Below are 12,709 nucleotides of genomic sequence, written 5' to 3' on the forward strand. Positions count from 1 at the left end.
CTCTGAGGATATGTATAAAAATGTTAAAATCACTTTGTATTAAAAAACACAAGAAACCCCAGAATACTTATATAAAGGGGGGTCTTCCAACGGGCTTCTTACCTCCCAGGCACCTGATGCATCATTAGAATGCGGCCAGGTGTCTGCTTTATCATTCTCCAGATGGACTCTTCAGCTAACTTAGGAAATGGTTCTTTTTTCTGTACGTCCTGAGATTGCTGCCCATCTTGAGAGATTTCTGAAGAATCATCACTAGGAGCAGAGTTTATACTGCTGCCACTGCTTCCTATCAAAAGTCAACAACAACAAAGAAAGCCAAATTAGGAAATACCCGTCAGGGGCTGATCTGCCAAGCTGATCCTCGGTCTTCACAGACCTGGGAGACTAGCTGGTAGTGTCCTTCACCACCCAGCCCAGCGTCATCCCAGGTCACCTCGGCCTTCCCGTTCCTCCATCTTTCCAAGATCTCCTTCTCAGTCTTCCTGAACTATCCGCTCCTCAAGGTCATACTGCCTTTCTCATCATCACCCATAACTGCTGCATCTCAGCTCCACTTTCTCCTTTGCTTGTTCAATTGTTCCAACTATAAATCTGGAACAGAGCTTTAGTCATTCTGCTTAGAGCCCAAAGCCTATCACTCAGTAACACTCTGCCATACCTGAGTCTTTTTCCCTTTAATTTCCCACAATATCAAAATGTCAACTCTGATAAAGCTACTTATTAATTCCATTCTTATCTGAATCCAAGTTGCCAAAAGCATAGAGCAAGTCACACGGAACAGGGTACATTGGTTCTGCAGTAAATTCATCATCACCCAAGGACCATCAGAAAGCCTGTAATCCTGGTACAGTTCTCTGGTCAGTGCACTGTTTCGAGCAGGATTATCTTCTGATCCCTATTTCCTTCCTCAGTCTCACTTATAAGGAAAGAAAAGGAAGCCATGAGAAATGAAATTCATTACCCTGATGCCAAACACAGATTTACTCATATGTGCATTCTCTCTTCATTGCCCTCCTATTAAAACAGAGAACCCACCCATCCATGCCAAGGCCCATCCCTTTACAGCTGCTATGGAGCCTCATAGATCATTCCTTTCCTGTCCTGCATCTAATTCTTCCGGGTCCTTCTCATTTACTTCGGAACAATTAAAACAAAACAAAGTACCTAATTTTTTAAAAATAAGTGTATGGATAAATATAAAAGACATTTTTCCTCATTAGAAAAAATCTCTTTGAAAGGTAATTAAAGCCAAAAACAGCAACATTTTTACTGTAGGACTTGTAATACATGTTGAAATAAAATGTATGACACATTTTACTTAGCACAAAAGACAAGTGGACGAAATGGAAGTACTCTGTTTTAAAGTTCTAAGACAAAAAGTGAAAGAACAGTGTAAACTGTGATAAGTAGAAGACATATGTATAAATCCTACAGCAATGACTAAAATAATTTTTTTAAAGAAAAAAAAAAAAAAAGAATAGCCGAGAAGTCAACAATGGAGAGAAAATGGAACTTTGGGCTTCCCTGGTGGCTGAGACGGTAAAGAATCCGCCTGTAATGCATGAGACCCAGGTTTTTTCCCTCAGTTGGGAAAACCCCCGGAGAGGGAACGGCTACCCACTCCAGCATTCTTGCCTGGAGAACTCCATGGACAGAGGAGCCTGGAGGGCTACAGTCCATGGGGTCACAAAGAGCTGGTGTGACTGAGTGACTAACACTTTCATGTTCCTTCTATACTCATTTTAGAGAGTTTTTAAAATCACAGATATTGAATCTTGTCAAATGCTTTTACTACATCTATTGAGATGATTTTTATCCTTCATCCTGTTAGCTACATTATTTCACCCTGATTGATCTATAGACGCTGAAACATCTTTCCTTCCCTGGAATACATCCCACTTGGTCATAATGTGGTGGTGGTGGTGGTTCAGTCACTAAGTCGTGTCCGACTCTTGTGATCCCATGGACTGTATAGCCTGCCAGGCTCCTCTGTCCATGGGATTCTCCAGGCAAGAATACTGGAGTGATCATAATAAATGATCCTTTAAATGTATTTGCTAATATATGGCTCAGCTGGTAAAGAATCTGCCTGCAATGCAGGAGACCTGGGTTAGATCCCTGGGTTGGGAAGATCCCCTGGAGAAGGAAAAGGCTACCCACTCCAGTATTCTGGTCTGGAGAATTCCATGTATGTCCATGGGGTCACAAAGAGTCAGACATGACTGAGCGACTTTCACACTTGAGGATTAATGTTCATCAGAGATAACTGGCCTGTAATTTTCTTTGTGTATGTGTGCTGTCCTTGTCTGGTTTTGGCATCAGGTAATGACAACCTTGTAAAATGAGCTGGAAAATGTTTCCCCCTCTTCAATTATTTGGAAGAGTTTGAAAAGTAGAGGTATTAAACCTTCTTTGAATGCTTGGCATAGAATTCACCTGAGAAGTTGTCTGGCCCTTTACTTCTGTTTTTTGCAACATCTTCAATGATTGTTTTATTCTCTTTACTAGTGATTGGTTTACTTGACTGGTCTGATGGTAGTGGGTTACCATCTCTTCATGATTTAGTCCTAGCAGGTTATGTGATTCTAAGAATTTCTCCATTTCTTCTAGGCTGTCCAGGTAATTGGCAAATAGCTGTTCATAGTATTCTCATCTAATCCTTTGTATTTCTGTAGTATCACTGCATTTCTCCTCTTTCACTTCTGGTTTTATTTATCAGAGCTTTGTCCTTTTTTTCTTCTTAGTAAGCCTAGCTAAAGGTTTGTCAATTTTATCTCAATTTCATTTCTTCCCTCTCTGATCTTTATGCCCTTCCTCCTAATGACTTTGGGCTTCATCTAGTCTTCTTTTTCTAGTTCTTTTGAGTGTAAAGTTAGACTGTTTGATATTTTTCTTGTTTCCCGAGGTAGGCTTGGATTGCTATAAACCGTCCTCTTAGTACTGTTTTTCCTGCATCCCATAGGTTTTGATATGTTATATTTTCACTTGTCTTCAGGTAATTTTTAATGTCTCCTTTGATTTCTTGACTTAATAGTTGTTCAGTAACATGTTGTTTGTGCTCAAGTCACTCAGTTATGTCTGACTCTTTGCAATGGACTGCAGACCTCCAGGCTCATCTGTCCATGGGATTCTCCAGGCAAGAACACTGGAGTGGGCTGCCATTTCCTCCTCCAGGGGATCTTCGGACCCAGGGATCAAACCTGTGTCTGCCAGCATCTCCTGCATTGCAGGCAGATTCTTTACCTACTGAGCCACCTCAGTCTCCACATATTTGTGAGTTTTTCAGCTGTCTTCTCATAGTTAATTCCTACTTTCATACCACTGTAATTGGGGGAAAAAGGCAGGATATGATTTCCATCTTCTTTAATGCCTTGTGACTTGAACTATCCCTGAGAAAGTTCTATATGGACTTGAGAAGAATGTGTATTCTACTGCATTTGAGTTGACCACATACATCCATCAATACATCCTTGCTGTCTGGATGATCTATTCATTGATGTAAGTGGAGTTTTAAAGTCCCCCTGGTAGCTCAAATGGTAAAGAATATGCCTGAAATGCATGAAACCCAGGTTCGATCCCTGGGTCGGGAAGATCCCTTGGAAAAGGAAATGGCTACCCACTCCAGTAATCTTGCCTGGAGAATCCCATGGACAGAGGAGCCTGGTGGGCTACAGTCCATGGAGTTGCAAAGAGTGCTCCTATGCTAGGTGCATAAGTATTAATAACTGTTATGTCTTCCTGATGACTCATCCCCTTTATCATTATATAACGTCCATCTTTGTCTCTCATCACCTTTTTTTGAAGTCTACTTTGTCCGATACAAGTATGGCCACACAACTCTCTTTTGGGTGCCATCTGCTTGGAGGACCATTTTCCATCCTTTCTTTTGCGTCTGTTTTTCTGTTGAGCTGGGACAGGTCTCTTGGAGGCAGCATATAGTTGAGTCTTGCTTTGTAGTACTCCAACCACGCTGTGTCTTTTGATTGACAAATTCATTTACCCATATGGTGATTATTGGCAAATGGGGATTTAGTACGGCCTATTAATCTTTTGTTTTCTGCGTGCTCTCTTCCCCCATTGTTTCTTTTTCCTTGTGTTTCTGTCTGCCATTTTGGTTTGGTGGTTTTCTATAATGTTTTTCTCTATTTTCTCTCTTTTTTTTTTTGGTTTCAGATTTCTGCTCTGGATTTTTGTGGTTACCATGAGGTTTTCATAAAATACCTCATAAATAAAATAGCCCTTTGTATGCTGATAGCATCTCATCTTCACTTACCTATATGGGTCTGTCCTTTTCCTCTTCCCCTTTCATGGGGGAAGTTGTCTTAAATGATCCCCTTTCATGTGATGAGTCTGTTACCCAACTGAAGTAGCTTTAGTTGTTTTTACTGCTTTCCTTCCTTTTAACTTTTATGCTCTAACAATGTGTCTAGAAATCTATTCTGACTGAGTTGGGATTTTCTGATTCTATTTATACCTCACTCAAGGTTTTGTGTACTTTGGCCTTTTCGTTTCAGGCAGAAGAGCTTCTTTGAACATTTCTTGTAAGGCAGGTCTAGCGGTGATAAACTTCCTCAACTCTTGTTTGTCTGGGAAAGTATTTCTCTTTCATATCTGAAGGACAGCTTTGCTGGATAGTCTTAGCTGACAGTTCTTATATTTCAGTATTTTGAGAATGTCATTCCACTTCCTCTTGGCCTACAGAGTTCCTGTTGAGAAAACTGCTGACAGCCAAATGGGGGTTCCTTTGTAAGTTATTATCCTTTGCCCATTAGTTGCCTTTAAAATTCTTTGCCATTGACTTTTGACAGTTTTAATATAATGTGTCTTGGAAAAGAAAGTATTTTTTCATTGAAGTAATTAGGTATTCTCTTAGCTTCATGGACTTTTATTAATACATTCAGTTCCTCTCCCATGTTTGGGAAGTCCCAGCTATTATTTCTTTATATTCTCTATTTATCATTAATTTTTGCCATTTTAATTGCAACGTACCTTGGTGTGGTTCTCTTTAGGTAGATTCTGTTTGGGACTCTTTTCTTCCTGGACTTGTATATGTTTCCTTTCCCAGTAACCTGGGACGAGGTTAAAATGGGCTATTTTCAGCTATTATGTCCTCAAGTATATTCTGTAATCCTTTTTCTCTCCCTTTTCCCTCTGTAACCTCTATAATGTGAATATTAGTATTCCTGGGAGATGTCTCAGACTGTCCTTACATCTTTTTATTCTGTTTTCTATTCAGCTTCAGTGATTACTACTACTCTGTCGTCCACCTCACTGGCCTAGTCCCCCTGTATCATTTAGTTTACTATTGATTCCTTCTGGTGTTATTTTTTCATTTCAGTTATTGTATTCTTCATCTTTGTTTGGTTGTTCTTTATATTTTCTAATTCTTTGTTAAAAACTTTGAATTTTTCTGTTTATCCATTTTTCTTCCAGTTCTCTGACCATCTTTACAGTCATTATCTTGAACTTTTTCCTGGGTAGATTGATTATCTCCATTTCACTTAGCTCTTCTGGGGTTTAAATCTTGTTCCTTTGCTTGGAGCATGTTTCTATGTTGCCTCATTTTGCCGAAATTGCTGTTTTCATGTCTATGTATCTGGAAGGTTGATTACGTTTCCTGATCTTGGAGAAGTCGCCTTTTGTAGGAGATGTCCTGGTGTCTCAGAAGCACACTCCCCTCTGGTCACGAGAGCTGTATGCTTGCTCTAGGACTGACCCATAGGTGAGCTGCTGGGATCCTTCTGTTGTGGTAGGCTAGCTACCATGGGTGGTCTGGTAGGCTTGTTTATCCCCCCGTCTGGTTGGTTCCTAGGCCTTGTCTTTTGCCAAGGCTGCAAGGACCACAAGGCACCTGGACAGCACCAAGGGGCTGAGATGGGTACACTGGGGTGAGTGCTGATTCACTGGTGGGTGGAGTCAGTGTCCGGGAGATCCTGCCAGCCCGCTGGCAGGCAGAGATGTGTCCTGGAGTCTGGCTGTAGGACCCAGGGGTCCCAGAGCTAATGTCATACTGCCAGTGGGTGGGGCTGGTACCTGACACAGCTGGCTGCAGGGTCCAGGGTATCCTGAAGCTTGTGCTGGCCTGCTGGTGGACAGGGCCAGGGCCCAGCTGGTCCTAATGTTGGTGCTGGCCTGCTCACATGAGACCTAGGTCCACAGGCTGCAGGACTGCCTCTCTCCTGCTCTGGTGCTTGTCTGCTGGTGGGTGAGGCTGGGCCTGCAGCTAGAGCAGGCTTGCTGGTGGCTGAGGCCGGAGATTCTGGGTCTGGTGCCTGCTGCTGGTGGGAGAAGCTGGATCCCAGGGTCTCTGTGTGTAGGGTCCTGGGTGTCCCAGGTCTAGTACCTGCACACGGGTGTGTGGGGCCTGGCCCTTGGCCCCTTGGTGGGCAGTCATGTTCAGGGAAAGGTGTGAACTTAGGGGTCTTAAGGCAGCCTGTCTGCTCTTGGGTGGGGCTGTGTCCCTGCCCAGTTAGTTGCTTGGCCTGAAATGTCCCAGCACTGGTGCCTAAGGCCAGTGGATATGGGTGAGGCTGGGTTTGGAGGCCAATATGCTAGAGGGAAGATTCCAAAATGGCACTAGCCAGCAAGGGAGTCCATGTGGTAGAATGAGTGCCCCCAAGTGGCTGCCACCAGTGCTTATATCCTTGAGGGTGAGCTCCCATTAACTGGCTCCTGCCTCTGGGGAGCTTCCTGGTGGCTCAGATTGTACAGAATCTGCCAACAATGCAGGGAATCCGGGTTTGATCCCTGGGTCAGGAAGATCCCCTAGAGAAGGGACTGGCTTCCTAGGGGACTCTCCAACTTCAGCCTGTGGGTCTGATCCAGGCTCCTTCCAGATTATTGCTTCTGCCCTGGGTCCTATAGTATGTGAGAGTCTGTGTGCACCTTTTAAGAGTGGGGTCTCTCTTTCCCACACCCCTCTGACAAAGTCAAACATTCTGGGAGCTCATCTTCCTGGAGAAGGATGCCCAGGCTGTGGGGATCAACATGGGGATCAGACCCCATGCTCATTGGGGACAGCCTTGCAATTGCGATTACTCTTTCATTCATGGGTCACCCACTGAGGAATATGGGTCTTGACTATACTGTGACTCCCACCACCTACCAGTCTCATGGTTCCTTCTTTATATCATTAGTTGTAGAAGATCTTTATTTTTTTGAAAAAAAATTTTTTTGGCTGCACTAGGCCTTCACTGCTGCCTGCGGGCTTTCTCTAGTTGTTGACAATGGGGGCTACTCTCTGGTTGTGGTGCACAGGCTTCTCATTGCAGAGGCTTCTCTTGTTGCAGAGCTCAGGCTCTAAGAGCGTGTGGGATCAGTAGTAGCAGCTCGTGGGCTTTAGAGCACGGGCTCAGTAGCCGTGGCTTCCAGACTCAGCTGCCCCTCAGCATGTGGAATCTTCCTGGACCAGGGATTGAACCTGTGTCCCATACATTGGCAGGTGGATTGATTCTTCACCACTAGACCACCAGCGATGTCCAATAGAAGATGTAGATTCTGATCTTTTTTATTTATAGGTGTTCTGGAAACAGCTGCAATTTTAGTTTGCCTGTGGAAGGAGGTGAGCTCACCTCATACATAAAAAGTAACTTAAAATGGACCACAGACTTAGCTATAAAAGCTTAACCTGTAGAATTTCCAAGAGAAAACAGTAGGCCATCTTAGTGACTTCAAGTCAGGCATGAATGTCTTTAAAAAGACACAAGAAGCACAACCTATAAAAGAAAATGTTGATGAACTGAACCTCATCAAAACATTTGCTCTTCAAAATGAAGATAAAGATAAAAAACTGAACAAAGAGACAAGCCACACACAGGGAAGAAAAACGAGTGTTTGATAATAGACTTGTATCCAGAATACACACAGAAATCTTACTACTCAATAAAAAAAACTAACAAGCCCCCCACAAATGGGCAACAGATATGAACACATCTGGATGGCAAATAAGTAGACAAGAAGACAGCCAACACCATGAATCAATAGTCAAATGCAAACTAAAACCACAGTGAGTTTTTCAGTGCACATCTACGTGAATGGCTAAAATTTAAGTGATGGACAATGTCTGGTGTTGGCCCGGACATGTTGTAAACTGGAGTTTTTATATGTGGCTGACAGTGATGCAAACAGTATAGCCACTTTGGAAAACAGTCTGCAGTTTCTTATAAAGTTAACTATAAACTTACCATGTGACCTAGCAATTTCATTCCTAGGTATTTAACCAAGAAAAATGACAACATATGTCTACAAAAAGACTCACACTTACATGTTCACAGCAGTGTTCTTCTTAATAGCCCCAAACTGGAAACAACTGAATAAACCATCAACTGGTGAATGGCTATTCATACAATGCAATTCCACTTGGCAATAAAAAGGAGCAAATTACTATATGCACAACATGAATGAATCTCAACAGCTCTTTGCTAACTCAAGAGAACCCTGACACAGAAGACTGCACACTGGATGATTCGATCTATGTGAAATTACAGAAAGAGCAGCGTTAAAGTGACAGAAAGTGGATCAGTGCCTGCCAAGAGCCAGAGGATCAGGGACAGGCTCTGACTGCAGAGAATCAAAGAACGTTTCCAGGTGGTGGAAACATTCGGTATGGTGACTGTGGTGGTGGTTACACTGCTGTAAATCCTTGTCAGAATTCTTATTTTGTACCCCTAAATGCGGTGAATTTATTGTATATAAATATACCCCAATACAGCTTACAAAAAGAAAAAAAAATATTTTACTTTCACACCACGGCCAACACCTGAAAGCCCATTAAACAGTGACCTCCTAACCATGGGGTATGAAGAATATGTCATTTTGAGCTACTACCTGATGCTGCAGAGCCCGTTCCTGATGGAGACACCAAGTACAGTGATGCTATGGATGGTTTCTTGGTAGTAAAACCATCTATCTTAGTCCCACTGCTGCCACGGACACCCTGCTAGAAAGTAAGAACACAAGGAAAGAGACCGAACATCTCAAGCATCATATTATAGAATAACTGGCAGATCTTCAACTTCACATGTTAAACAGAAAAAAAAAAAGTACATATCAATACATAACTGAGAAGTAAAACATTTTCAGCCTGTCCCCAAGAGCCTGGTCAAAGTTCCTTTGCATATAATGTTAAAGATACGGCTTGTGTGTGTGTGTGTATATATGTATATACACACACACAAGTGAAGTGAAGTGAAGTGACTCAGTCGTGTCTGATTCTTTGTGACCCCATGGACGGTAGCCTAGCAGGCTCTTCCATCCATGGGATTTTCCAGGCAAGAATACTGGAGTGGGTTGCCATTTTCTTCTCCAGGAGATCTTCCCGACCCAGGGATTGAAACCGGGTCTCCCGCATTATAAGCAGATGCTTTACTGTCTGAGCCGCCAGAAAAGGGATCTAGTTCACTGACCCAGGATCGAACCCAGACCTCTGGTACTAGAAGCACGGAACCTCAGCCTCTTGACCACCAGGGAAGTTCACTACTGCTTTCTGAGCACTTTCCAGGGCTTCTGTGGTGTCTGATAGTAAAGAATCTGCCTGCAATGCAGAAGACCCGGGTTCAATCCCTGGCTCAGGAAGATCCCTGATTCTTGACCTAGATCATCAGATTCTGAACATTTGTTAAAAATGGTTATGCCTTGAAGTGAGGACTGAAGAAAACCTTAGTGAAAATACTTATGCTTGCCTTGGATCCTATATCTAAGTATAGGAAAGTCTTGCCCTGAAGTTTAAACTGACAAGTCTGAGAAGGCCTTTTTACCTAAAGAGATGAAAAGTTAAAGTGACAAAATTTTTTCATATAAAATTGATATGTATCCATATAAAACTATAAACTGCCTACTTTACTGATAAATAATGACAGAGAGGAGCTCTCCCCATACAGACCTGCTATCCTACAATTATGTCTGAAAAAGTAAAACTGTTCAATTTATGTCTTGTCAGTATGGCTTGCTCCTAATCTAAATAGTCCCTAACCCCAGTGGTAAGAGAACACATTTTTTCTAGGTAATGAACATTTAAGTTTAATGCCTAGATATCAAATTTTAAAGCAGAGGGGAAATCCAGTTCACAAATAAAGTTTGAAAGATAGCACTCGGGGGAAAACCTAGCGAAGTATGTAAGAATTCAGGACATAGAAAATCCTTTCACTGCAGCTTTTTAAATAGAGTCAGGAGGGAATACCGTGTGTTTCTGTAGAACAAAGTCTTAACCTCAGCTGTAATGAAGGTTACCCTCAGCTGTAATGCAGACCAGGTCATTCGTTTTGAGCTTCAGCACAAAAACCTTAATTTTAATAAGAGGACGCACAGTTACTTTCTCGTTCGTGTGTTGGAAGTTAGCATCACTTACACACACAGTTTCTGGGGATGCACAGGATCGGGGCCTGTCCTCCTGCAGGAGGTCAAGCTGGAGCATGGAGCTGCTCCCTGAGTTAATGAGGGGGTGTCCTTCATTCCGTGTCTCCCACTTCTCCTCTCTGCTCCTTGGGTTGACGGTTGAAGATGGTGGGCCTGGGTTTGGAGCCACTGCTGATACCGAAGAGAGTATTTCGGAAGAGGGTGCTGCTCCCAAGAAGGGATATGGGGAGAATGACAGTGACGAGAGGGGAGAGAGAGAGAGGGGTCATGCAGGAAGATGTTCACAAAAATGCAGAAGTAAGCAGAAGGCAGAGCTGGGAAACACTGCAGGCTGCTAGGCAAAGGTGGCTCAGGCAGCCTCGGTAGTACAGTTATCGAAGCTTCGTGTTCTCTGCCAAGGGAGGTCGTGGCTAGGAGGGGAAGAGCTGGGATGAGGCCAGGGGCTGGGCTGGGAACCATCACTGTAGCTGGGAGCGAGGGGCCAGAGGCATGGGGACAGGAGGCGGAGGAGGGGTACCAGGGCTGTCCATCCGGGTGGGGACAGAAGTGATCCTTGGCACTGCTGCCATCCGACCACACAAGAGGCTTCTTACGCTTGTGTTTCCCCTTTTTGCAACCAGCTGATCGTGTCGGCCTGGAAGCAGAACCTCCTGCAGGATAAAGAGGGAGACCAGTTACAGAAAACTAACCCAGAACAGAAGGACTCCATTGACAGGTAGTTGTAAGCACATTACAAGGAATAAACATTGGTCAATAATAACCATGTCCACTACAGGAATGACAGAAAGTAGACCTAGAAAGATGGACGAGATCCTGGATACAAGCTGTTGCTATAAAGTAAACCCCATTTCAGCATCTCTCAGCCATTTTCTTACAAGCAAACATCCTACACTTCATTCTACATCTTCCAGGACTCATGTATGATTCCTAAACTTGGTAACTCTGTTGCTAAATGGAATATATATATATATTTATTTAATTTATTTGTAATCAGAGGATAATTGCTTTACAATGTTGCATTGGTATCTGCTGTACAACAATGCGAATCAGCCATAAGTATATGTATATCCCCTCCTTCTTGAACCCCCACCCACACTCCCACCGCACCCCTCTAGGCTGTCGCAGAGCACTGGGCTGAGCCCCCTGTGCTATCCAGCAGCTTCCCACTAGCTGTCTGTTTCACACCTGGTGGTGTATATGCTTCAGCGCTACCCTCTCTCCCTCCCTCCCTCCGTCCCACGTCCACAAGTCTGTATGTATTCATCTGCACTGCTGCCCTGCAAATATGTTCATCAGTACCATTTTCCTAGGTTTATATGGAATATATTTTTTTTAATTTAACTACCTTGAACATACAAGTATTTAGCTTTGCTTCTGCTTTCCTGCTGAAGATAGGAGCTATAGGGTGATGACAGAATCTTCTCCAGGAATTTATCTACATAGCTCTGCTCTTCCTTCTGTGTGTGGGCTGACAGCACAGCCTTTGTGAGCCCTGAGTGTTTAAACGCTTCTGCGGCCAGCGGAGCTGGGTGTGTGCTGAGAGTCCAGGGCTCACAGGCCAGCGGTACGTGCTCTGCTGGAGTCAATTCCGCTGAAGTGGAAGAAGACAGATTTAATTTTAACTCCAACTGGTTATTTTGCATTTATTTACTTTCACTAATTTAACTGCCTTTCAATAAATTTTTACAATCATTACAACGGCTGGAACATAAAAGCTCCATCAATTCAGCAGGTACATTTTTATTTTTCAGCCTTGTTTTACACTCTTGGCATACTTATATATACATTTTGGGCTTCCCTTGTGGCTCAGCTGGTAAAGAATCTGCCTGCTATGTGGGAGACTTGGGTTTGATCCCTGTATTGGAAAGAACCCCTGAAGAAGGGAATGACTACCCACTCCAATATTCCGGCCTGGAGAATTCCATGGACTGTACAGTCCATGGGGTCACAAAAAGTTGGACACGACTGAGTGACTCTCACTTACTTACTTACATACATTTTAGAGTTGTAATGCTCAATGTGCATACATTTATTTAGATCCTGCTTTCATTGTAAATATTTTTTATCTCCCTGAATTCTTTGAAAAATTGTTATCTCTGGATTAATCTTTTAATATGTAATATAAATATGTGGTTTAAAAATTAACATGTGTTAGACATTTAGTAGCTTCTCCCCAACCTTGTGTAACACCTGCCTAGTTCTCATTTATTCTCCTCACAGAAAACCTTTTATTTGCTTATTTATCTACTTTCTTTAAGCATCTGTAAATAAGTACAGATATAGATTCTTATCCCTCTTCCTCATTTTTACCCAAAAGGCATATAATCTTGTACACTAAGCTGCAGTGTGTTTTTTC

At 42.9% G+C, this 12,709-nt stretch overlaps 1 protein-coding gene across 1 annotated transcript in view; it reads right to left on the reverse strand.

Moving 5' to 3' along the window:
- PER3 (period circadian clock 3) overlaps positions 1 to 12,709 on the reverse strand; it is a 69,454-nt gene that overhangs the window by 5,055 nt on the left and 51,690 nt on the right. Inside the window, 5 exon segments of the mRNA XM_010849939.1 lie at positions 103 to 286; positions 8,827 to 8,938; positions 10,346 to 10,612; positions 10,615 to 11,003; positions 11,699 to 11,944. Of these exon segments, the coding sequence (XP_010848241.1) occupies positions 103 to 286; positions 8,827 to 8,938; positions 10,346 to 10,612; positions 10,615 to 11,003; positions 11,699 to 11,944 (1,198 nt within the window).

The sequence above is a fragment of the Bison bison genome, unplaced genomic scaffold, assembly GCF_000754665.1.
Source record: "Bison bison bison isolate TAMUID 2011002044 unplaced genomic scaffold, Bison_UMD1.0 scf7180017864289, whole genome shotgun sequence".
Lineage (NCBI taxonomy): Eukaryota > Metazoa > Chordata > Mammalia > Artiodactyla > Bovidae > Bison > Bison bison.